The sequence below is a fragment of the Denticeps clupeoides genome, chromosome 15 (assembly GCF_900700375.1).
Source record: "Denticeps clupeoides chromosome 15, fDenClu1.1, whole genome shotgun sequence".
In the NCBI taxonomy this organism is placed as follows: domain Eukaryota; kingdom Metazoa; phylum Chordata; class Actinopteri; order Clupeiformes; family Denticipitidae; genus Denticeps; species Denticeps clupeoides.
In genome coordinates, this window is record NC_041721.1 from 3565825 (window position 1) to 3592858 (window position 27034).

Below are 27034 nucleotides of genomic sequence, written 5' to 3' on the forward strand. Positions count from 1 at the left end.
TGAGGGTTTGCCATGTTGTCGTGGTCAGGGGAAGTTGGACAGGTCTTAGGGTAGAGGCCTGACAAAGTGCAATCCACTGACATGACATAAATTGTTATTTCCTGCCACCTTTGCCATCGCGTACCCCCTTCACATTTCTTTCTGACCCCTCATATATGCCGTTCTAGAACCGGCCCTGCTGCCTCGAGTTGCACTCTCCTATATGACCCGTCTTAAGTCTTTACTGTAAAACCTTCTGCAATTTCTACTGCAATATAATACGTTTTGGGCAATTTTTCAGGGCAACATGACAGTATATTCTGTGCAAATAATAAACCGTGTGTAAAATTAGAATTTGAGACTTGCTGTGTCTTGTAACAGTTATGCCATGCCATGTAATGCCATTCACCCCCCTCCTCAGACCCCATGATGTGCCACGCTCCACAACGAATGCATCGCCAAGCAATGTGTTCACCTAGTTCAAACATGGTTAATAAACTCCTCATCTAGTAGCGTGGAAAGGTGGCTGCCAACTTGAGTTTAGGACACATTAAAACACGTCTTTTTAAATTGAGGAAATTGTTTGGCTTGAGTCAAGACACGGATCTACCTAGTTTGGTACATGTGGGTAATTATGGTTTGTTATTGTGATACACAGCATAGTGAGCAGTGGGCAGCCATGAAAGGTGCCCGGGGAGCAGTGTGTGGGGACAGTACCTTGCTTAAGGGGACCTCAGTGGCACCTTGGGTAGAATTAAGTTGAATTAAATTGAGTAGAATTAACTATTTTAAGTCATTTACTATTTAATTCAACACTGGCCATAGACAATTTTTACACAGACATCTTTTTTAAACTTTAGTTTTTTTAAATGTTACAAAATAAGTTAAAATCAACCAATTAAGTTTAAAATTGGAGCACTAGGCAAGAGTTTAGGTTAAATGATCTCACAAAGTGACATTTTCATATCAGTGGACCTTTAAAAATGCATTGTGAATTTGGAGATTATTGGCCCTTTTGCCATAGTGTGGCGGGTCTTCAAAGGAAACTTACTTATTATTATTATTATTATTATTATTATTATTACTACTTGTACTTAAAATGCTTTGATACGCAGGTGAAATTCATGTGAACTTGTTCTATTCATATCAAGACACTTTAATACCAAATATAGAAACTATATGCCTTTAGTGCCTACAGCCCCCATCCAAATTCCGCCTATGCACAAAACCAGCTGGTTCTTCAGCGATGCTGTTTATCTAGTTCCACCGATGATGTAAAATAACAACGGAAAGAACGCCGTTGTTATTATCATCATTATTATTAGTAGTAGTAAAATCAGTATTAGTGTTATTGTCATTATGCCGGCATTTCGGACGCAGATGTGAGGTCTTCGTGTCGGACACCGGAGGGCAGCATCAGCCCCTTTATTCCGTTCCAACACGCACGTCGGCTCCTGGAGGGGACGTTCTCCACAGGTACCTTCCACGCTGGATGGAGGGAGGGAGGGAGGGGGGCATCTTATCTCTTCCTAATTAGGAAGTTGCCGTCGATGGAAAACGACCCTTTACTTCCGTATCACCACTGATCGGGATCTGTCCGTCTCTCTCTCTCTCTCTCTCTCTCTCTCTCTCTCTCGCTCTCCTCCCCTTTCACCTCCTCTCTCCTCCTTAAAAGCCTCTCGGCCAATCAGCGGGCGCCCTGCGCCCCCAGCGCGCCTCGTTCTTATCCCTCTGCCAGAACCCAAAGGTTCCTCACGCGAGAAGCGCCGAACCGGAGAGCCGCTCCGTGTCCGTGTCCGTGTCCTCCGCCTCCGCCATGGGCAGCGCCGCTTTCTCCCGGGACGTGTGCCTGGTTCTCCTGCTGCTGAATTCCTGCGGCGCGACGGGAACCGCAGGTAAGCGGCGCGTCTTCCTCCTCCTCCTCCTCCTCCTCCTCCTCTCCATCATTAAAACGCGCCTCATCCGGGACAAAGTGCGACACATTCACCGGTACCTCAACTTTCACGGGATTCATTTATAACACCAGTTATTAGTAATAGTAATAATACAAAAACTTCATGTGCATCTGGTGTGTGGACGAGGTCAGGGATGTCGGTGACGGACAGGTCTGATGTCCCTTGGTGTGTGGACGAGGTCAGGGACGACGGTGACGGACAGGTCTGATGTCCCTTGGTGTGTGGACGAGGTCAGGGATGTCAGTGATGGGCAGGTCTGATGTCCCTTGATGTACGAGGTCAGGGATGTCGGTGACGGGCAGGTCTGATGTCCCTTGGTGTGTGGACGAGGTCAGGGATGTCGGTGACGGGCAGGTCTGATGTCCCTTGGTGTGTGGACGAGGTCAGGGATGTCGGTGACAGGCAGGTCTGATGTCCCTTGGTGTGTGGACGAGGTCAGGGATGTCGGTGACGGGCAGGTCAGATGTCCCTTGGTGTGTGGACGAGGTCAGGGATGTCGGTGACGGGCAGGTCTGATGTCCCCTGGTGTGTGGACGAGGTCAGGGTTGTCAGAGACAGGCAGGTCTGATGTCCCCTGGTGTATGGACGAGGTCAGGGATGTCGGTGAAGGGCAGGTCTGATGTCCTCTGGTGTGTGGACGAGGTCAGGGTTGTCAGAGACAGGCAGGTCTGATGTCCCCTGGTGTATGGACGAGGTCAGGGATGTCGGTGAAGGGCAGGTCTGATGTCCCCTGGTGTGTGGATGAGGTCAGGGATGTCGGTGATAGGCAGGTCTGATGTCCCTTGGTGTGTGGACGAGGTCAGGGATGTCGGTGATGGGCAGGTCGGATGTCCCAGGTGGTAGTAGCCTAGTGGGTAAGACACTCGCCTGTGAACCAGAAGACCCGGGTTCAAATCCCACTTACTACCATTGTGTCCCTGAGCAAGACACTTAACCTTAAGTTGCTCCAGGGAGACTGTCCCTGTAAAATACTGATTGTAAGTCGCTCTGGATAAGGGCGACTGATAAATACTGTAAATGTAAATGTAAATGTAATGTCCCTTGGTGTGTGGACGAGGTCAAGGATGTTGATGATGGGCAGCTCTGATGTCCCTTGGTGTACGAGGTCAGGGAAGTCGGTGATGGGCAGGTCTGATGTCCCTTGGTGTGTGGACGAGGTCAGGGATGTCAGTGATGGGCAGGTCTGATGTCCCTTGGTGTACGAGGTCAGGGATGTCGGTGACGGGCAGGTCGGATGTCTCCTGGTGTGTGGACAAGGTCAGGGATGTCGGTGATGGGCAGGTCTGATGTCCCTTGGTGTGTGGACGAGGTCAGGGATGTCGGAGATGGGCAGGTCTGATGTCCCCTGGGTGTGGACAAGGTCAGGGATGTCGGTGATGGGCAGGTCGGATGTCCCTTGGTGTGTGGACGAGGTCAAAGATGTCGGTGATGGGCAGGTCTGATGTCCCCTGGTGTGTGGATGAGGTCAGGGATGTCGGTGATGGGCGTGTCTGATGTCCCCACCTGATTGAGGCTCCTGGTTCTCACCGTAAACATATTTCCTGTAATTCACCTTTATTGTTTATTTGTTGGCTGATGTCCCTTGGTGTGTGGACGAGGTCAGGGATGTCAGTGATGGGCAGGTCTGATGTCCCTTGGTGTATGAGGTCAGGGATGTCGGTGATGGGCAGGTCGGATGTCCCCTGGTGTGTGGACAAGGTCAGGGATGTCGGTGATGGGCAGGTCTGATGTCCCTTGGTGTGTGGACGAGGTCAGGGATGTCGGTGATGGGCAGGTCTGATGTCCCTTGGTGTGTGGACGAGGTCAGGGATGTCGGTGATGGGCAGGTCTGATGTCCCTTGGTGTGTGGACGAGGTCAGGGATGTCAGTGATGGGCAGGTCTGATGTCCCTTGATGTACGAGGTCAGGGATGTTGGTGATGGGCAGGTCAGATGTCCCCTGGTGTGTGGACGAGGTCAGGGATGTCGGTGATGGGCAGGTCTGATGTCCCTTGGTGTGTGGACGAGGTCAGGGATGTCGGTGATGGGCAGGTCTGACCTGCAGCAGGGGGCGGCGGGCGGCTTGACCCCTCGCCGGGGCAGGCGGCTATGAGTAAGCGGTGGGCTTTACGGCTATTTTTACACCGATGAGAGCGGGCATGGAGGGGCTGCTGCCACGGATGTGACCCTCCTGGCTCCCTGCATCATTTATATAACTCTGGATACGGTGCGCCAGCTGGCCGTTTATTTACTTATTTAGAGCCGCAGTCGGCAAGTTGTCTCCTGTCCAGCTGTGTAGCTTTTATGGCAGAAACGGTCAAGGACGTTTCTGATCCAGAACCAGAAAACTTTATTAATCTAGAGCTAAAAAGCATTAAAACACCTAATATAAAGAAACCTGCCGGTATAAAAAGCAGGTTAATCCTGGGAGGAGGGGCGGTGGTGGCCTAGCGGTTACGGAAGCGGCCCCCGTAATCAGAAGGTTGCCGGTTCGAATCCCGAGCCGCCGAGGTGCCACTGAGCAAAGCACCGTCCCCACACGCTGCTCCCCGGGCGCCTGTCATGGCCGCCCGCTGCTCACCAAGGGTGATGGGTCAAATGCAGAGGACACGTTTCGTTGTGTCACCCTTATGCTGTGCTGCAGTGCATCGCAATGACAATCGCTTCACTTTCACTTCAGGACTCGTTTTTCGTTGTTCTCCCCTCAGACGCAGACGAGTGTTCCGAAGCGACGGACGACTGTCACATCGACGCCCTCTGCCAGAACACGCCCAAATCCTTCAAGTGCATCTGCAAGGCGGGTTACAAAGGAGACGGGAAACACTGCGAAGGTGTGTGTGTGTGTGTGTGTGTGTGTGTGTGTGTGTGTGTGTGTGTGTGTGAATGACAGGCCGTCCAGCTGTTTCTCAGGAACCCCCCACCCCGCGGCCTTGCTTAATTGGTGAAGAGGAAGTGTACTGAGGAAGGTGTGTGTGTGTGTGTGTGTGTGTGTGTTGGGGGGCACCTGGCTTTGACTTCATGCCGCCTCCTCATTTCCGACTGAGAGGAGACTACAGCTGGAGCTAACATTTCAGCGCGCACACACACACACACACACACACACACATTTATGTAATTCTGGATACGGTGCGCCAGCTGGGTGTTTATTTACTTATTTAGAGCCGGAGACGGAGACACGAGGACAGTCGGCGAGTCGTCTTCTGTCCAGGACGTTTCCGATCCAGAACCAGAAAACTTTATTAATCCGGAGGCATAAAGCATAAAAAGACTTTTGATAATTCCTGGTTCCGTCTTGTTCAGGAAGTGGCACCTGGGACAGCAAGAACACACACACACTCACACACATACAGTACAGGACAAATGTTTGGACACACAAGGTGAAACACCTGAAAACAGGTTTTATATTCTAGTTTCTTTGCTCTGATTACTGCTTTGAACACTCTTGGCATTCTCTCCATGAGCTTCAAGAGGTCGTCACCTGAAATGCTTCTCCAACAGTCTTGAAGGAGTTCCCAGAGGTGTTTAGCACTTGTTGGTCCAGCTCACCCCAAACCATCTGGATTGGGTTCAGGTCCGGTGACTGTGGAGGTCAGGTCTCCACTTTTTGTTAAGTACAAAACTCCACATGTGTTCATTCATAGTTTTGATGCCTTCAGTGAGAATCTACCAACGTTGAATGAGACACATTGAATGAGAAGGTGTGTCCAACGTTTGACCTGTACTGTACATACGCAACATGAATTGAAGGACATGACAAGGTGCAAAGCTATGTGCATGTGTGCGTGTATGTGACGCTCACTGTGTGTAGGGAGGCTGTAGCTCCGCCCTCTAATCTGTGATGAGGAGCCTCAAGTTGGATTTTTATCTGCTCCTCAGCTGTTCTCACCTCCTCTTTTTTGCCATTGTTCTGGCCCGTTTCTCCTCCGATCATTGTCTGTTTCTGTTCTCCGCTGCTTGTCTCCGTTCGTCTGCTCTTCATATGCGCCGGTTTTACTCTGTTCTCCTCGCGTCCTAACCTGCTCTTCTCTGTTGCTCATCCGCTCTCCTCCGTTCATTGTCTGATTCTGTTTGCTGGTCTGATCTTCTGCGATGTCCTCTTATATTATGGATCCTTCTTCATTGTCCCTCTGCTCCTCCTCCGTTCCTCATCTGATCTCCTTGGCTTCTCCTCTTCTGTTTCTGCCATGTCTCCCGTCCGGCCGGATCCGCCGGACACCGAGCGACCGGCGGTAATGACTGTTATCCATCATTTACAGCAGGTAATGATGCGGCTCTGCCGGTCGCCGCGGAGACACGGCGGCGCCAGGCCAGCTCCTCTGACGGGCCGGGGACGGGTCACGTGACTCGTTAATTAGGGGCCTGCGTCCGGTCCAGCTCCGCTCGTTACGGAGGACATGATCGGATCCCGTTCGTCTGCCCACGGAATTGATATTTACGGGCAGCGGAGGAGCCCGACATTCCTGCAGGATCCAGTTTCTGCTTTTTGTCTCTCGCCGAGCGGACGGCCGCCGCTCTCCGCCGAAAACACCTAATTGGATAAAAATAGGCTCCACAGCGACGCCCGTCAGCGTAATGCGATCTTCCGTTCGTTCATATCTGCCTGCGGGCTTTTCCACCAGTCGATATTTCTCCTTGGCTGCGGAAGAATGTGAACTTGGGTGGAAGTTGTTGCTTGACGGCGTAGCTCGGCTGGCCGTATGGTCGCGTGGGCGGGGCCGGGGGGGGTCACCGGGGGTCACCGGGGAGCGTGCTGGCGTCTTTAATTCTCCTGGAGGTGACGCTCCGCAGGCAGAAGCTCCGATGGCCGAGGGTCGGCTGACCCCGGGACAGTCACATGACCTGTTTCACACAGAGCAGGGAGATGGGGCGAGAGACACACACACACACACACACACACACACTCCTCACAAACACAAACTCACACACTAAGGCATTTTCCCTGCTCAGCAGCTTAATGATAAATTCCCCATTTGATTCCATTTCATTACACACACACACACACACACACACACACACACACTCAGCACTCACACCGCTGGGCTCGGGAGACATCACACCACTCTCCGGAATGTTCCTGGGAAACGGAATAACGGTTTGACACACAGGAGTGGAAAGTCTCCAGAAACGTCCTGGGCGTCACCTCGGCGGCGGGTGATGTGGATCGCGGAGGATCAGCAGGAGCCAGAAACGTCCACCTCGCCCGCAGCCGTCGCATTAAGCCGGACGGTGTGTGTGTGTGTCTGTGTGTGTGTGTGTGGGTGGGTGTCGGCGGAGGTGTGTAATTGGTCCTGATGTAAACACGTCGGTGGAGATTAGGCGCGTGCGAGCGGGCGGAAGGCGGCGGGTCTGAAGTGGTCAGGCCGCCGCTGACCGATGTCAACAGCGGCTTCGGAACAGGAAGCAGCTCAGCTGGAGGTGACTTAAGTCCCGAACGTGCGTGTTGCGCACACACACACACACACACACACACACACACACGGCCTGTCACTGGTAATTAAGTTGCACCACGTGCCGCGCTTTTTCCCAGCTTTGGCCCTTTTGACGCGCTCAGAACCTCAGACCCGTGACCCTTGGCTCTAATTACCCAACACTCGGGCTCCTCCAAACGTCCCCGGATGCTCGGGGGGACAAGCTGTTGATGAGCGTGACGCGTGAACCTCCGCGTCGGGTCACGTGTTCTCACACGACAGCCAACCAGAAGCTGCGAGGGCTTTCTGAGCTGAAGGTGGCCTTTGGCAGGAATCTCTGCACAAACACACACACACACATACAAACACACACACACTCACACACACTGCTGATATGTGACTGGGTTCATCGGGGTAAGATGTGACAGGACGCCTTTTTTGTTTTAGTGTCACTATGTGGCAACACTGTTTGCTGTGAAACGTCATCGGTCCTGTCTCCATGTCCTGTCTCTCTTGTCCTATCCTGTCCTGTCCTATCAGTCTCCTTTGTCACGTCTGCCTGTCTGGTCCATCTTTCTTCTCGTTTGATGTCCAGTTTTGCCTGTCTGCCTTTTCGTCTGTCCTGTCTGTCATGTCCTATTCTGTCTGTCTGTCATTTTCTCTCTTCTTCTACCATCACCTGCCCAGTATCTCATATTCCGTCGGTCCCGTTTCTCTCCTGTCCCATCGGCCTGTCTCCAGTCCTGTGTGTCTTTCTTGTTTCTCCTGTGCCGTCCTGCCCCATAATGTCCTGTCTTTTTCTCTTGCCTGTCTTATCCTGTCCAATTCTTAGAATTCTGAAGATTTTCAGTTGCTTTATGATTCGGAATTTATAGAAAATGGTACTTTTTTTTTTTTGTCTCCGTTCATCTCTGTTTGTTCATCTGTGGGACATTTAGACGTTTCCTGTCTCCTCCTGCCCATTCCCCCCATTTGCTTTTTTATGGTTGCACCTTTTTACCTGAAAAGATCATTTGATCCCAGATTCTGTTGTTTCAGAAAAGTGGCCAAAAGTCCTGCGGTGAGAGGAGAACGCGGTCAGAATGTTCCTGTGCTTCTCTTGCAGACATGGACGAGTGCGAGAACGAGTACAATGGAGGCTGTGTTCACGAGTGCATCAACATCCCCGGGAACTACAGGTGCACCTGCTACGATGGCTTCATGCTGGCGCACGACGGACACAACTGCCTTGGTACGTCCGCCGTCCTCCGATCGCGATTCCTCCTTTCACGTACGCCATTCCCTTACATGCTCGCACCCCCGGATTCGCCGGTTCACCCAGGAGCCTAGCGGGGGGCCGCGCTCGCCTACGAACCAGAAGGCCCAGGTTCAAACCCCACTTACAACCCTGAGCAAGACACTTAACCCTGAGTGTCTCCGGGGGGGGGACTGTCCCTGTAACTACTAGTCGCTCTGGCGAAGGGCGTCTGATGGTGGACAGCCTGACTGACAGCTGCCACACACCCTACTTCCTCGTCCTGGACTCCTGTCAATAGCGCAGCGTCCGTCTTCTCCCCTGTATTTTACAGGGGAGATACCCCCTAATACCCCCTATATATCCCCTGTATGCAGAGTATATCAGTGGGCATCACGGATCTGACCACACCCACTGGAAAATACATGAAGTGAATACACAGCAGCACAGAACACGGTGCACGATGCATTTAACCCATCACCCTGAGTGAGCAGTGGGCAGCCATGACAGGCGCCCGGGGAGCAGTGTGTGGGGACGGTGCTTTGCTCAGTGGCACCTCAGTGGCACCTTGGCAGATCGGGATTCGAACCGGCAACCTTCTGATTACGGGGCCGCTTCCTTAACCGCTAACCCTGTCGCACAATCTCACCTTTAGACATGTCTCTGTCCTCTGCTGATTGATACAGGCGCCACAAGAAAATGTCTATCCAGGGTGTGTTTGTCACACTTATTAATATGTTTGTCTCTCTCTCTCTGTCTCTGTCCCTCTGTCTCTCACTCTCACGCACATTCAGACACACCTCCCCCCCCTTTTATCTCCATCCCTCCCCCGTCGCCTCACAGCTCTCATCCAAAGTAAACAGGATCGCCGCCGTGCCTCTAATTGACTTCGCTTTTGCCGACCGCGTCGTTTTTCATTAAGAGTCCCGTGATGACGAATCACGGGCCTGACAGGACAGGCGTCTCATGCTGTCTCACCTTTACTGTGTCCCCCGGTTATCGCTCACGCCGTCTCCGAGCCCACCTTTAACCCTCCTCCCAGCCCTCCGCTCGGCGTTGATTATCTTGGCTGTCGGCTCCTGCTGGACGAGGCCCAGACTTTTTCTCTGGAGTCCGGAGACTCGCTCTCTCCGCTTGACATCTTTATTGCGGAATGTCTCAAATAGAACCGAAAATGACAAAGAACCAAGGCCACGGCTTCTCAGATCTTTCTTTCACTTGACGTACCTTCGTTCTGTCTCCCTGTTCTTTGGTTCTGAGTGTTCTGTTCTTCAGTGTGACTCTGCTCAGTGTGTGTGTGTGTACAAATTCACCTACAGTGACCTATGACCTGGAAATGGAAAGACTTTCAGAGGTTACAGCCTCGCCGACCACAACCCTGTTATTGCCTGTTATCTGTCGCTCTCAGCTCGTCAGTCTTCACTCTTTCCCAATGCCCAGTCTCTCCTCCCTCCCTGTAAAAAAAGAACCAAGATTCCGCCAATTGGAAAGCTGTATTGACAGGAGGGTGTGACCGAGCTGTCAGTCACGCCTGCACTACTCCTCCCCTTTTCAAACTTCGTTAATGAAGAAGTCTATTTTCTGGGTGCCAGGTTACGCACTAATAAAAAAGGGCTGGGTGAGCAGTTCGTCCCTGCCAACATACAAATAACAAGATCCATACAGCGCAGGGAAAATATGGCTCTGTGTGGCTCTTCGTCTTGTTTATGTCTGTCGGCTGGCTAATTAACATCGGGGATGATACCTGGGAATACGCTTGAAGCTCAGGAGATGGTCTGGACAACAGGTTGTGGGACTGAAAGAGAAGCCAGGCCTTTAATTGGCCCTTAAATGCCACATGTCCACAAGTTAGCACCGCAATTGGCGTAACGTCGCGTAATTGCGGCCTGATTAGAGAGCGATCTGTCGCGCTTCCTCCCTCCTTTCTTTTCCTCATTTCCATTTTATATTTATTTTCTCCCTGCCCGCTGCCAGCTGGGCTCAATATGTTCATCATTCGCTCATATCTCCCTGCAGCCTGTTTATTTTCTTTTGACTTTTTTTTTTTTTTCACTTCTACGCCGAGAGCGGCTCTGCTGACCAAAAGAATGTCCAATGTCCCGCATCACCACGGAAACAGCCGAGAAACAGGGGGGGCGTAAGAAAAATGAAGCTTTCAGAAGGTCCGACCCCCCCCCCTTCCTCCTTCTCCCCTCATTCTGCGGCTCTTTCCTCCTCCGTCATCCCGGTTCCATCCAAATAAAACTGTTCATTTCAGCAACTGCCGCTTTTGTTGATGCGGGAGATTTTATCCCTCGCTTCACCTATTGAACCGCACGGACTTTACCGCACGGCATACCAATATCTTCAAATCAGGACAAATCAGACGCATGAAAATGGTGAGATGCAGGTTTTACAGATTTAAACTCTGGATGAAAGTAGAAATATTTCATAATTAATATTTTAAATTATTTCAATATATCCAATTCATGTGCATATTTTCTCTGAGCTGTACAAGACATAGTGCATGTTCACTATTATCACATCAGGTGTGACCTTTACAGTACTGCTGGCTAGTTATCTGTACGTTAGAGAATGTTGGATGAGGAAGATGACCTTACTGCCCACCCAGCCCTTTTTGTTGGTGTGTAATTATTTCTGAAACCCAAAAGATATTTTAAAAGGGGAGGACCCTGTAGGCATAATTAACAGCTGTCACCACTGCCAAGAACCACATACAGGTTATCAGATGCTTTAATCCCAGTCAACGTGACCACACCCACTACCAACACCAACATGCAGGTTATCAGGCTCTTTAATTATAGTGAACGTGACCACGCCCACTACCCTCAACAACATGCAGGTTATCAGGAGCTTTAACTCCCATGAACTTGACCACGCCCATTACCCACACCTACATGCAGGTTATCAGGCCCTTTAATTATAGTGAACGTGACCACGCCCACTACCCTCAACAACATGCAGGTTATCAGGAGCTTTAACTCCAGTGAACGTGACCACGCCCACTACCAACACCAACATGCAGGTTATCAGGAGCTTTAACTCCAGTGAACGTGACCACGCCCACTACCAACACCAACATGCAGGTTATCAGGAGCTTTAACTCCAGTGAACGTGACCACGCCCACTATCTACACCAACATGCAGGTTATCAGGCACTTTAATTATAGTGAACGTGACCACGCCCACTACCCACACCAACATGCAGGTTATCAGGCGCTTTAATTCCAGTGAACATGACCACACCCACTACTGACACCAAAAACAGGTGACTAGTGATTTAGTGAATGTGACATTAGTGGACAGCTTATTTAATGTCAGGAATTGGCGCTCCACCCATCTGCTTGAGCTCAGGGGTGCCTGGTCAGGAATTTACCTCTTTCTGCATCCACATATACACACACAACGTGTCGCTAGCACTAGACTAAACATTATATGCAACATCAACCGGTGATAATAAGTCACACCCACTCATCTTCATTGGCACAGACTAAACAGAACACACACGGCGCCCTGCCCATCGGTCAGATAACGCGCCGCTGACCATTTACAGGCTTCAGAAGCGCCTCCTGAGCCCTGGATTTTCCACCGCTGCATTGTTTCCCCGCTCCGTGTCGATGGAATGATGCGAATGCAGAGTCACTGACCAGAATAGCCACGAGTCCCCGACCGGATCCCATCCGCTTAACGGCTCCACTTTTTTTCCATCCAAGCTGAAATCGGAAGCAAACAAAAAGTCCATCAAACACGGCATCGCATGTTCAGCCCGGTGCGAGAGTGTTTGTTCTGCAGCGGAACATTCCGGACTCGCATCATTCTGCGACAAGGCAGAACAAACATAAACAAGGAGAAAAAAGCATGAAGGAAAGCAGACAGCTACATTTCCTCCACAACTCACCTGTGTGTGTTCGTGTGTGTGTCTGCAGATGTTGATGAGTGCCTGGACAACAATGGCGGATGTCAGCAGGTGTGTGTGAACACCATGGGCAGTTACGAGTGTCAGTGCACCGACGGCTTCTTCCTCAGTGACAATCAGCACACCTGTATCCACCGATCTGAAGGTGAGTGTCCCCTGTGTGTGTGTGTGTGACATTGGTGGTCATATCTATTACAGGGATTTTCCTTTTCAGCTCGTGCCCTCGGCTGGTTGTGCGGTGACTCCGCCCCCCCCCCCCGGCCTTTTGTCTGCAGTTTCATTGTTATCGGCCCTCTGAGATGTACAGCCGCTGCAGTGCCCGTTATCGTGCCACTGGGTCACGACCTCTGCACTGGGAGGTCGCAGCGCAGAGTTGAAAGGTCGTTGGCGTAGGTGGTCAGCGTGCTGACCTTTGCGATGACGAGCGGGGGTGGGGAGGCCACGTGGGGGGGCGCCGGGTCCGGTCATTGGTGGGATGAGTGGCATATTCCAGCTCTTAACAAGAGACTCAGACACAGAGGTGACCTCATGGCGCTTACCCAGAATTCCTCAATGAACTCATAGTGGGATAATACAGGCAATAATATAAGAGGAAGATATTCACACACACACACACCCACATACATGAACATCAGAGGGATTATATAGAGAAAATATGATATCAAGCTCAATTTTTATTTGAAAAATGAAACCCTTTGACTTTTTGATAACTAACTTATAGGATGTTGGCATAAGAAGAACAAAAAGAACCTTGATGCCCATATCGCCATCTTGCTAGTACCATTAATTGCCCTCTTTTTGCGACATGTCTGGTGAATGGGATACGATCCACTGGTCCCACAGTCTGTTTTTTTTGGTGAATTTTCATGGGCCGTCCACTCCACTGAAATTAGGCAGCGTGTCAGACGTACGGCTCAAAATTAAAATGCATTTCTGGATATGTGCATATGTCGCGGTGTCCCTGTGGCATAATTCCTTGGTGTGTTCGCGCGTGATGAGCTGACTTGTTTTAGGGCCCACGGGTCACAGGTGCCACCGGGATACCCCCTGAGTGCGGTAGCGCTCCCCAAGCGGTGTAGATAACCGCCCACCGTTCCACGTGCACACTGTATTCTGTGGCGCGCTCACAGTGGACAAAATTGTCACTTCCGCGTCAGAGCTGAATGAAAGCCCGTGTGTCATTCTGGGACGAAGGGTTAAAGACCGTCCCGCACAGCGGAAAATTCCCCGCAAACTGCAGCGCCGCTGCCGCCGGAGCCCAAAAGGTGCCCTGTGCAGCATCAGCTGAGGAGGCGGGGCAACATTATTGTGTTTTTTTTTTCATCCGGGGTGGGAGGGGCCATTGTTACCATGGAGGTTTGTTGGGAAACACCCTTCACACTTGGCCCGTGCGTGTTCTGGAAAATGATGTTCTATCATCCGAACTGCCTTTATGAGACCTCTGTGCGTGTGTGTGTGTGTGTGTGTGTGTGTGTGTGTGTGCGTGTTTGTGTGTGAGCAGGATAAATTGCCGCCCTGTTCACGGGGCGAACAGGAAAAAGTGATGCACACTGATCCTGTCATCCTCACTTCGCCTTGTTCCTTGTTTTTATAGAAACACGCACACACACACACACACACACACACAGGCCCGTCTCTTCCGAAACACTTACATAAAAATAGCTTCGTATGCTTCAGCAGCAGTATTCCTCAGGAAGAATACAGAATTAACACACACACACACACACAGGGGAGATAATAAAGCCCCATTAGCTGAAAAGCTGTAATTTTTCCATTGTTATCCAGCTCTGGATTTCCCGCTCCTGGTTTTTTTCCGTCTGAACCCCGTCTCGGGAACGCCGAGGTGGTTATAAACCCGTCGTCGGTTCCTGATCGGCGTGTTTACACTCCAACCCCCAAATTTTGTCCCTGATCTCCTCACACGTCTCAGAGCAGCCCGTGTCGGGTCTGTCAGCTGCAGGACAGTGGCCGTTTCTTGGTGACAGGAAGTGAGTCGGGTGCACGCGGAGTGGCCACTCGGATGGACGTCGATGCACAACGCGCTTGTAAAACGCTTCTCCGAGCTCCCCGACTCCCCAAATCCTGGCAAATCGAGGGGCTGGTAATAAATTGGGAATTTGGAGTCAACGGCGTGTGTTGGGGGGAGGGGTGGCAGCTATTTACGCTTTCTCTCACCAGCTCCCTCGGATCGAGGTGAGCGACCACAAGCAGGGGCAGAGACAGCGGGACATAAAAGCGGGACATGGGACGCGTTCACCTAATGCCAAGTTCACAAGCTTGCAGTAAAGTGTTGCTAATCGACGTGTTGGTGTTGGCGGTGGGCGTGTTCGCGTTTGTGATGTCCACTGGGGGGGCATTAGGAAATTCGAGGTATTGTAAGCATGTGACATACTGACAGGAAGGGGTTTATGTCGTCCAGAATGAGGAATTAGGCTGTCAATCGTGCCTACAGGCTCCACCCATTTTTTGGTTACAAATAGTTACACACCAACAAAAATGGCGGGGTGGGTAGTTAGTGCCTCCTCTACAACATACAGGTAACTAGCGAGCAGCTCTAGGTGCACATGTTCGCACACACACACACACACACACACACACAATGCAGTGGTCAAGATGTCCCTCTCACTTCTGGCACAGGAAGAGTGGGAGAGAAGGATGGAGAGAGGAGAAAATAAACAGACGGATCTGAGTGGAGCGATGGAAACTGTGTTTATTTGGGCTGTTGTAGCCGAGGAAGTGGATGGTGCACACACACACACACACACACACTCTCACACACACACACTCACACACACACACACACCTGATGCAGAAATTATAACCTACTCCTGTCACCAGTAGGATATAACATACAGCTGATATCCCAGCATGCTTTGGGAGGGATTATGGAGTCCAGTCTGTGATGAGTGCTGGTCGGTTCTACTGTGCGCCTCAAAGTAGAACAGGGGTTCAGCAAACCTCAACCAGCCTGTCACGGGCTGTGTGTGTGTGTGTGTGTGTGTGTGTGTGTGTGTACTGTCGGTGGGAATGGTGCGCAGTGTTTGTACTTTCTGTTTGTCCCTCCTCCCATCAGCAAACATCCTGCTGCCACTGGAACCCATGGGAGGAGGAGAGGGGGGGGTATGCGGGGTCAAAGTTCATAGTTTAAAGATGTTGGAGGAAGGGCTCTGTGTGTGTGTGTGTTCGTCCAAAACTTGTCTGCCTTTTGTTATAATGTGCAGCCATCTATAGTACAAGGATGCGTTCATTAAACTGGGACAAAGTCAAGGTAACCTCAACACACACACACACACACACTCACACAGACACACACGTGTGTGTGTGTGTGTGTGTTGGTGCAGGTGTCGAAAGCGGCCGACCATGCGGCGTGTATAAATACTCCGTTTAAATATTTTCCCTCACCGCTGGACAGGCTGAAGACGCAAGACCCTCCCACTGGACGTGGAACTGGGCGTGCTGTCGAGCGGCAGGACAGTCGGCTCCTCACGCGTATTTTTAGGCTGCAGTTTGTTCAGCGCGGGCGCCGTGGCGATGTGACCCGAGCCGCTGCGCTACCACCACCTACCCGACAGACTCGTGTGTTTACTGGTGCAACTGGAATAAAAGGTCTTTTGTTTGCCTAATTTAATTCAAAAAGTTAGTATTCATATACGCCACATTCAGTGCCTACAAAGTGAAATATTCTTTGTTTTAATGTTGATAGTGCAAGAAAATCAGTAATCCGGTATCTTTTAATTGTTAGAACATTACCTACAATCGATCAATGTAGAAACATCCAACTAATTTATATGAACCGATGGGGCAGAAGTTGTTATATATATTATAATATAATAACTTTTTTGAGTTGCACTATTGTGTGTGTGATGGAGGAACAGCTGTCCTTTGTCAGATCTGATCTGCTCGACCCTACATGCAGCACAGCGTCAAAGAGAGCCGTGTGGCCGACAGACGGAATTATCTGTAGATCTGCTGGTGTGTGTGTGTGTGTGTGTGTTTGAGGAACAGATTGGGGAGGGTTATTGGAAGACGCCGTTCTCAGCCGAAGCACATCAATAGCGCTGGATGAAGAAAGGGCCTCATTGAAATTCATGGCTGGGCACATATAGCTGCGCTCGGGGCTGCAGCGTGTGAGTGGGACAGATTTCAATTAAAATGGCATTTAGAGAGAAGTGTGTGTGTGTGTGTGTGTGTGTGTCTCCACAGATGTTAAGTGGAGTAGAAACACAAAGCAGAAGGGCATGTTTAACATGAAACGCCTCCGCCAGCTGCTTTCATACACTCACCTTCAACCAATCGGATGTCTGCGCTGGGCCCCGCAGGTTTTCTATTGGCGTCCATGTTTTCGAATCGGCCACGCCCCTCCCCCCCCGTGTTTATATATTGATTTCCTCTGCCGGTTAAAAGGCAGACTATGGATGGAAGGTGCTTGTGCTGTATTTGGAAAAGTCCAGTTTGGGGTCTCTTCACGCGCACCAACCTTTCCATACTAAAGTGGCACGGCGGATACAACAGGAAGACGAATGTCCCCGGCGTCTGGTCAGGGCGGCAGCGTCTAATTGTTGTATAAATTGTTATTCGTAGTGCTTTCATTAGGCCCCCAGTTTGATTGCATTTAGGCCTCTTAAAGGGCAACGAGGTTCCTTTTAAGTGGTGCACACACACACACACACACACACACACACACACACACACACCCTCCTTCATTGGCCTCTTTGTTTAAGGGAAAGATTCTCCTCTGTGTGGAAGATGAAGGCCGGGTCCCCCCTCAATGCGAAGAAAGGCATCGGCTTTTGCTGGCCCGCGTTCCCGTTTGGTTTTTTCAGCCGGATTGTGCCGAAGTTCGGCTTCCGTCGGCACCCTCCCGCCTCCCCTCGGTTTATTTGACTTTTCCCAAAGCCGGGCGTTTTTTTTGGGGTTTTTTTTCCTGTAGTTTTCTGACGAAGGGTTTTGAAATTCACGCACACACACACACACACACACAAGGGGGACTGTCCTCTTTGTGCTCGCTGCCATGGACGTCCCTCTTTGGCCTTCAGATTCGTTAATGAGGCTCATCAAGGCGTCCCGCCACCGAAAAGGTCCTACGCTCCTCCCCCTACAGAACACACACTTGTGCTTCTCAAGGGCTTCTTTTTTTTTTTTGGGGGGGGCAGGTTACCGTAGCGACGGCCATTTATGTAAGAACTTGTTCTGAGAGCATTGTTGCCGTGGTGAAGTACATGTCCCTTCGGAGGTGAAGGTCCCCCCTCTTCACAGCGTTGACCCGAATTCACACGGTCGCTCTTCGTCGCCCCCGGTCCTGCGGCAGAAAATCATGTTTCATCATTAAAATGTCGTTAAAACGGCCCGAGTCCATCGCCCGACCCCGGGGGTCCCTGACGGGGACGTTTAGAATGTTTATTGCCAGTCGAGCCGCTCTGATGTCTTTGGCCGAGCCTCCGAGTCCCCCGGCGTCCAAGATTTAGACGCCGGGGTCTCTGAGTTATGTGCACTTCTGAATAAATCTGCGCTCCTGTCCTACGCCCCTCACTTAGCGCGGCCCTAAAAGCTCCACGTCCAGAGAGCGGGGGACGCAGCTGCAGCCCGGACCGGAAGCGCCGGTGCTGAATTTCTCGCTCGCCGCCATAAATTAATGTGGGACGATGTAACGGTCGCTTTCGCCTGACCCTTCTCTTCTGACCCCGGTCCCATTCGCTGTCTCTCTCGCCACCTGGTCTGTCTTCCTGTCTTTCTCTCCATCTCCATAATTGTTTCTCTTGTCTGTGTTCCATCTCCCAATTTCTCTCTCTCTCTGTCTGTGTCTTGTTTCATTGTCCCTGTCTCTCTGTCCATTATTTTCTGTCTTTCTTTCCCTGTCTCTCTATCATACTCCCTCTTTGTCTTGTCCCTCTCTACATCCTCACCTTGTCAACTTGTCTCTCTCTTTCTATCTCTGAACCTGTCTGAACCTGTCTATCTGTCCCTGCCCCTGACTCTCTTTACTACCGCTGTCTTCTTATCTGTGTCCGTCTGTAAATTTCTCAATACATCCATGTCTCTCTTTGTCTCTCACTCTGTAAGAGGTAAGGACAGTCTTTTTTTTCACCCATGTCCCTCCATCTCCATTTCACTCTCAATCCCTCTCTCTCTCATTGTCTCTCTATCTCTTTGTGTCTGCCTCCCTCACCCTTAAGTATTTACATTTGTAAAGAGTTTTTACTTTTAACTTACATTTAACTCCACAACTTTTCCAAAAGGCAGCCGTTCCATTTTACATTTAAAAAACATCTACATTTACATTTACATTTACATTTACATTTACGGCATTTGGCAGACGCCAGTTCAATTAATTAATTCAAGTATGGTACCAGATTCTTAAAAAAATTTCGTACGTATCAAGATATCGTCCATCCTGATGTTGCTCATAAGATTTGCTTCAGTAACACAAATTGTCATAGACTGTACAAATTAGACTGTATAATGCAACTTTTACCTAAATAACGGATCGCGCTTGCCAAGGCCACTGAAGCACCACACAGTGGGATCTCTAGTTTTTCTGTTATCAGTGCTTCATATCACCAGGCCATAATAATAGATCTATATTTAATGATCTCAGGTTGCGAGTTTGACAACTGTGTGTTAAGTCGTGCTAATGAAATAACTTAAAATTATCGATTATGTGATTTTTGGAATTATTGATCGTGCCGAGGGAAAAATTATCGTAAAAATACAATAATTATCGTATGCCTGCCACCACTGTGTGCATTTACATTTTTTTACATTTTTACATTTTACGGCATTTACCAGACACCCCTATACAGAGCGACTTACAATCAGTAGTTACAGGGACAGTCCCCCCCCTGGAGCAACTTAGGGTTAAGTGTCTTGCTCAGGGACACAATGGTAGGAAGTGGGATTTGAACCTGGGTCTTCTGGTTCATAGGCGAGTGTGTTACCCACTAGGCTACTACCACCCTATGCTCACACACAAAAAGACTGTGTGTTTTTCAGTGATAAACGTGATAAAATTGCCAACAATAAAAGTGATCAAAACCTATAAAAATGATCAATGTGATTTAGATTTTTCATGCTGTAAAACAAATCTATTATAATGGACAGTATGATGCAATTGGACTGAAGTTGTGCTTCTATTTAGCTACATTCCCAGATTATGAAGACCGATCCGACATTAGCTCAGCAGCACTGAAACTTGTCCGGAGAGGCCGTCGAGTATCTCTGTAGTGTAGAAAACGTGCGTTTTCAAGGATGCTTATATTTTAGTTAGTTAGTTATTTTTAGTTAATTTTCAAAAATCTGTCCATATCATGGCTTTTTTTTATTTCTGTGCACGAAACGCACAGATTCTGAAGTTTCAGCAAGGCACGTATTTTACGTGTGCTGCCTTAACATGTCAAAATAATTATATTGTGAATACAGTAGTAGATGAAAAACAAAATGTCCATGAGTACTTTTACTTTTGATACTTAAGTGCATTTGAAGGCAAATACTTTTGTACTTTTACTGGAGTGGAAATTTAAATGGAGAACTTGGAGTAAAATTTTATCCTGGGTAACTCTACTTTAACTCAAGGACATGTTTTTTTTTTTTTTTTTTGAAGTGATTGTCATTGTGAAACACTGCAGCCCAGCACACAATGAAATGTGTCCTCTGTATTTAATCATCACCCTTGGTGAGCAGTGGGCCACCACCGGTCTCACCCTCATCCCTCTTTCTCTCTCTGTGTCCGTCTCTCTGCCTAGATGGGATGAACTGTATGAATAAGGACCACGGCTGCGCTCATATCTGTCGGGAGACTCCTAAGGGGCGTGTGGCGTGTGAGTGTCGGCCGGGATACGAGCTCCACTCCAACCAGAGGGACTGCACATGTACGTATCCTCAAGCCCCGCCCTCAGCATATAACCACACCCAGGAATCTTGTGTGTGTGAGCATGTGTGAAAACGGATCATTTAACTCTTCCCCATGGTTGGTGCATGTCACCAGTGACATGTAACTATGGAAACGGTGGCTGCCAGCACATATGCGAAGACACAGATGTGGGTCCGGTGTGTAGCTGTCACCAGAAGTACGCGCTGCACTCTGACAGCAAGACCTGCATTGGTGAGTGAGAACACACACACACATAACGTCCAGTCAAAATGTCCGGATGAGTGTGTTTGTATTTTCGATTTGAATTTCGATGGTTGACTGACAGACAGACAGAAAAAGTAAAGGAAAGAGAAAAGTCCAGAGGTCCTGCTTTAACTGTGTTCCATGACCCAGGAGGAGCTTGTGTAAAAGTTCGCCCCAGTGAACCCCAGCCTGGTTGGCCTAGAGGATGTGGGTCCAGCAGAGGGAGGGAGGGGGTAAAATTTCCCATCAGTCCTCACCCGTACTTCACCAGTGAGCCAATCAGACCGACCCATCCAGTGTTTTTTATAGGAGCACGACAGGGATAAAATGATTACTTATCTTCTCTATTTGACTCTTTTCCCCTGTCTCACTACTCTCTCTCTCTGTCTCTCACACACACACACACACACACACACACATGTTAAGGTTGAAAATGAGGCTGTTAATGTGTCATATCGCTGGCGGGTCGGGCAGGAGGAAGGCGTCTGCGAGTGAAAAACACATCCATCATGTTCATTATGGCCTAAAAGGCGCCCGTCCCGCCGATGGAGCGCCGCCATGTCAGTCGGACTGTGATCAGGGCCGATAGCTGTGAAATGGGGAGGAAATGGTTTTTTAAGGCCAGTCTGTGGTAAGTGCTGTTTTATTCCTGTTTTCTTTAGCCTTCGTTCCAGTCTGGTGTTTGCCTTGGATGTGGACATTTTTTTTTTCTTCGTCACCTCCCTTTTTTTACTCGGAGAATGGATGTTAGTGTCACTGAGAGGCACAGATTTCCCCCCCATTTCCCCACAGTGGCTAAATGAGTTTTAGAAGAGAATCTGACCTTCAGAAGTTGATGGCCCAATTCCTACGGCTCACTGGGTCAGACAGAATTTTAGTGCACATTGAACATTCAGATGTACGTACGTGCGAATAAAGGTGTGAGGTGCGAAGTGTGTGGGTGTGCGTGTGTGTGTCCATGGCCTTATATCTAACATGTACTTCACACACTTGGGGGAGTGGGAAGGCTGCTTACCAGAGCTGCCAAATGTGTTGAAATTCGGCCATCGCTTATGACCTAAACACACAAAAGATGGTGACCAAGACTTGTTCTCTGGCCTTGTGGGTCAGAGGTCTGTGAATGAGCCTGACAGGCACTAACAAAGTCCATGATTTAGGGTCAGGTACAAGGCAAATTTTTATGTTTAATATGGCCTTATTGGCATAATTTTTGTACCCTATGAAATGAAAAAAAAACAAAAAAAAAACCCATACAAACAGAGAACTAGTCAGAATTCCAAAGCATCATAATCTTGCGCCTACCCATCAGCAGCAACTAGTTACTTATAGTGTAAAATGTGCCATGCTGGACGATTCCTTCTCCTAGTGTCATGGGAGAGGCCAGAGGGCGCATTTGCAGATGTGACAGGAAATGCAGGAGCTGCAGAAGGATTGGGGAAGTAGAGGCTTGGGCACTTGGGCTGGCAAGAGGAGACTGAGGAGTGGAGAAGGCTTGAGAGGAAGCACACGGTGCGTAATAAAGTTCTGTTTTTTGGCTGGCTGGTGCATTGAGAAAGAGGCGGCGCTGTTGGGCATGCGGGTGGTCAAAATCATCAGGATCATCAGAAGGCAGTCAAGGGTAAATCCAAAAGAGAAGAAGAGCAGTGTAAAGCAGTAACCAATCCAGAAAGAAGGTGAGTAGCAACAGAGGGTAAACCACAAGGATGAGTGGGTGAGAATAAGTATTTAGAGAGAATGCCGACCTCTTCCAGGTATAGTTCCGGGAGGATGTCCTCGTTGGTGCCCACTCGCCCCCTGCGGGCGGGGAGGTGCAACGGGAGCCGTGACTATTTCAAATTTCGCTCGCCCATGCTGATTCCTTCTGTACAACATTAGGAGGATTCTTTCACTTTTATCAACAGAAGCCATGCAGGTCAAATCTCCAATCTACCGTAGACTGTACCTCACTCCTGGCTGGTATACCTAGTGCTACTCGACCTCTTCAGCTGATCCAGAACCCTGCAGCACGACTTGTTTTCAACCTTTCCAAATTCTCCCACACCACTCAACTGCGACATTCACTCCACTGGCTTCCAGTTGCAGAACGCATCAGATTTAAAATGCCGATGTTTGCCTACAAAGCCAAGGAAGGGTCAGCTCCGTCCTACCTCAGATCCCTCATCACTCCTGGCTCTGAACCTCGATCTCTCCGATCCTGCAGCACTGCTGCACTGGTACCACCATCTCTCAAGGTACTAGGAAAGCCTTCATCTAGACTCTTCTCTGTCTTGGAGACTAGGTGGTGGAATGAACTTCCGCTTGATGTTAGAACAGCTGAGTCACTAAAGATCTTCAAATACAAGATAAAAACCTTTCTTTTTAGGAAATACTTATTTAAAAAGTCTCATATTTATTTTTTAAATGGTTGGGATCTGGCTTTAGTACTAATTTGGGCTAGTTCAGGTTCTATATTTGAAAATTAGCTGGCTTGTACTGAACCATGGGTGTGTGTGTGTGTGTGTGTGTCCTGGTATTCACAGACTGTGGGATTTTACTGTCCTTTGCCTCTCTGCTGGACACTGTCTCTCTTGGTCAGACACAGGACTGACCCAGTATTGTTTGCTCTGTTGCTAATTGTTTCCTTTACAGCAGCTTTTCAGCGACCCGGAATAGGAAGGTGGAGACAATGATGTCCAGTCGGCCTTTTCTGAAAGCCGCAGACCGCGCCCTCTCTCCCACGTTCCTCCTCCTGCTTGTGTCTGTTCGCTCCATAGTTTCCTTTTTGCTCCTTGTGTGTTTCAGTCTCATTGGCCCGTTTGCTCCTGAGTTCTGGTGCTGCAGGTCCCCATTTCGCGCTCGCAGGTCCCCCTGTCCTGTGTGTCGTCCTCGTCTTCCTCCTTCCTCCACTTCCTTTTCTGGTCATAGGTACTGATTGCCTGTCTTGTCTGAGCAATTTTGAACTAAAGAGTGAATCACAAATATCTGGGATAAAAAGACGAACTCTCAGTTGCAGCCTGATCCAGTCTAAACCAGTACAGAACCCGTATATTTCTAGTACCAAAAAAAAAAAAATCCAACCAGCAAACAGTCCTGTTCTATGCTGATCCCAGCAAGACCAGCCGCACATCCACCAATAATAAACAGACCCACTGCCCCACCCACAAGTAGAGCTTAGAGCCTGTCGCTTTTACTCCACCACGCCAGTCGCATGAGCTCCGCCCCTCCTGTCCGTCTCCTTCCTCTCCGCCCTGCTCTCACTGCCTGCATGTTCAAGCCTGTCTGTTCATTTGAGTTCTAATTCATTAACACTCTGCCCATTAACGGTCCCTGTCTGTTGATTTAATCACCATGGTAGGCCTAGTGGCTTAATTATTCATCCACTTATTAATCCGTTCCACCTGATGGTTTTCTTTTGTTTGTTTTATTTATTAATTTATTTTTGCTCCATTAAAAAAAAAAAAAAAAACCTTTGATTTACTGGGCTTTTGTGGGAGCCCCTAACAGCCAAGGGTTCACACACACACACACACACACACACACTTGTTCTAAAACACCTTCAGATCCCACAATGTTAACAGATCCTCATCCATTCTCAGGGGCGTGGCACGCCAGCCACCACCTGCAGCCTTATGCCCACCCACCCCCTCGTTCCCCGCATTGACTTGACTGTCCGAGCCGGTTGTGATGTGTTCCATAGACAAACAGGCAACCAGCGCTTCTCCAGATCCACCTGCTGCTCTCCCTTTCCTCCTGTCTGTCTCTCGGTCCCCCTCCCATCAACCTACACCCCTCTGCCTTCGTGTTCCGTATCTCCCATGTTCCACCATGGGAGGGGAGTTTTCTGTTGTTTGTGTTTTTTAAGAATCTCATTTTGTCCTCCTTCATGCTGTAGTGGCGCCCATCTCTTCCTCAATCATGTCCCCTCCTCCGTTCTTTGGCCACACCTCCTTCAGCGTTGCATCCATCCATCCATCCACCAACCCCACCTGGCCATTCATTCCCTTCCTCCTGTCTGCCTGTCTGTCTGTCTTCTGAACGTGAGGCAGCGTCTGTTGTAGATGAGTTTGATATGGAAGACAGAAACGACCATGGCACCGTCATCAATGTCAATGCCCCCCACCCCACCTTTTCCTTTCAACTCTGACCCCTGACCCCTCCAGCTACCCCAGACGGTGATGAAAATACATAATACATCCGTTTATTTTTCCTTTTTATTATGTCACTGGTGGCTTCAGCTCTGACAGGGAGTTGTTTTTTTTTTTTTTTATGGCGCTTTATGGCTTCTTGCTTTTTTGACGGGGCTGTCTGTTGGCCAGACGTTCGTCTCTCATTAACCAACTGCTCCCTGTTTGTCCCCTGTCACTTGTGTTTTAGAGAAGGATGAGGCTGCAATTGAGAGCTCTGAGTTCAATGCCACGTCAATAGCTGATGTGGACAAGCGGGTGAAACGGCGGCTACTTATGGGTAACTCTTTTCTTCCTCTTTCTGTGTTGCCATGGCGCTTGTGCTTGTTTCCTCTTTCCCCTTTTAGCTTTTCTCCCCATCGTTTTTGATTTATTTAATCTGCACCCTGAAGGTGTCAGAATACTTTTTTTTTGTTTGTCTCTGAGTCCAGTCGTCCCACCCTCCATTCCAGCTCCGTTCCTCCCTCAGACACTCCGACCTGATGACCGATTGGTGGCCCCGAGCCTCTCCTCCAGCACTCACACTCGGACCACACGCCTGGGTTTGACTGGTGGAGGAAGGCCCGGATCACCTCCCTCAAGTCGCTAGGAGCGGGAGTTTCTTGCCTTTCCTGATTCCTCTCTTTTGGTGGTGTTTAACAATGACCCCACCCACTCTCTACTAACCACACCCACACCAACAGCTCCACACTTCCCGGTCAGGGAGAACCTACACACACACACACACACACACACACACACACACACTGAAAAGTTCTCACACAGCAGCCCACTTCCCTCTGCAGGTTGTGATTATGGCGAACAGTGATGTTCCGGAGAGGGTCACACAGATTTCTGGGAAACTTCACTGAAACTCCAAAGATCTCAGATCAGTTGAGTTTCATTTGAAACTGTGTTCCCAGTACACACCGTGTATGTTCTGCATGGTACCGTGGTCTCACACAGGTCCAGTGTGTGCTTCTGTGTGTGTGTGTGTGTGTGTGTGTGTCCTGGACTCTAACAGGGTGGTGTTGTGCGGCAGGACTGTGTGAGATTTGACACTCGCTGCTCCTCAGTCTGTTTATCCTGCAGACCTGCGGCTGGGGAGGAGAGAGAGAGAGAGAGAGAGAGACAGACACTCAGATAGAGAGGGAGGGAGAGAGAGAGACGGTTTGAGAGCGAGGGGGAGGGAAAGAGGGAAACCTGCAGCACAAAGGTCCATTTGAGCACCACAGTCGTTGACCAGTCGAGAGAATCTGAAGAATTCTGTGCTGGACACACGACTGCGCTGACCTCCACAGAGTCTTAACAAGAGGGCGGTCCTACCTCACATCCAGCACTCGTCCCTCGCGTTGGATACACACACGCGTGTGAGCTGTTGGCCTGAGAGTGTGTTCTGTGTGTTGTATTTGGTTATGTTAACGTATTACGTTGCTGGACAGAAGTATGTGTGTGCTTGTGTGTGTGTGTTCTGGGTGTTTTCTTGGCCCACAGTGCTCCTTGCATCACCATGGTGATGTGAATGGTTCCTCCCTCTATGCAACACTAGAATGCATCAGTGACAAGTGGCCATACTGCTTTTTTCAACATATTCATATATGATCCATGACACACAAATAAAATTATTTATATTCTACAGTTTCATTAAATTAAATGTGCAACAAAAATCTTTAGAATGGTACACAAGCGAAATCTATTTAAATAGTCTGGGTGGTGTCTGTCCTCAATGCAGCCTAGAGTTACCTTCAGACTCTTACTGCAGGTGAGGGATGCAGGGGATAATACCAGTGTAAAACCCAGGGACTAGAAATCGTCCCCACTCACTGCTTGATTTGCATATTTTTCTTGAAATTGTTCCATTTTATGTCATTCTCAACAAAATGTTGTAGGAGTGGATACATAGTCGCACTACAGTATTGCACATAGTTATATTGAAATTGTATGTGTGTGTGTGTGTTTTCACTAAACTTTGTTGGCTGAATGATTGTGGTACTGAGCAAGACCTCCTAAGTGTCTCCAGGGGGACTGTCCCCTCAACAACTGATTGTAAGTTGCTCTGGATAAGGGAGTCTGATAAATGGTTTATATGTACATACAGTACAGGCCAAAAGTTTGAACACACCTTCTCATTCAATGTGTTTTCTTTATTTTCACGACCATTTACGTTGGTAGATTCTCACTGAAGGCATCAAAACTATAAATGAACACATGTGGAGTTCTGTACTTAACAAAAAGTGGAGACCTGGCCTCCACAGTCACCGGACCTGAACCCAGTCGAGATGGTTTGGGGTGAGCTGGACCAACAAGTGCTA

General features: G+C 49.3%; 1 protein-coding gene across 2 annotated transcripts in view; it reads left to right on the forward strand.

Annotated features, from left to right (window-relative positions):
- Window positions 1–1731: 1731 nt before the first annotated feature.
- The window catches only part of scube1 (signal peptide, CUB domain, EGF-like 1), a 38591-nt gene continuing 13288 nt past the window's right edge, over window positions 1732–27034 (forward strand). Inside the window, exons 1-7 of one of the 2 annotated variants that reach the window (XM_028954003.1) lie at window positions 1732–1874; window positions 4621–4743; window positions 8426–8551; window positions 12481–12615; window positions 20210–20335; window positions 20452–20568; window positions 24934–25023. In XM_028954003.1, coding sequence (XP_028809836.1) covers window positions 1796–1874; window positions 4621–4743; window positions 8426–8551; window positions 12481–12615; window positions 20210–20335; window positions 20452–20568; window positions 24934–25023 — 796 coding nt within the window. In that variant the 5' untranslated portion in view covers window positions 1732–1795. The remainder of the gene's footprint in view (window positions 1875–4620; window positions 4744–8425; window positions 8552–12480; window positions 12616–20209; window positions 20336–20451; window positions 20569–24933; window positions 25024–27034) is intronic. The other variant, XM_028954004.1, reaches the window with a different exon arrangement.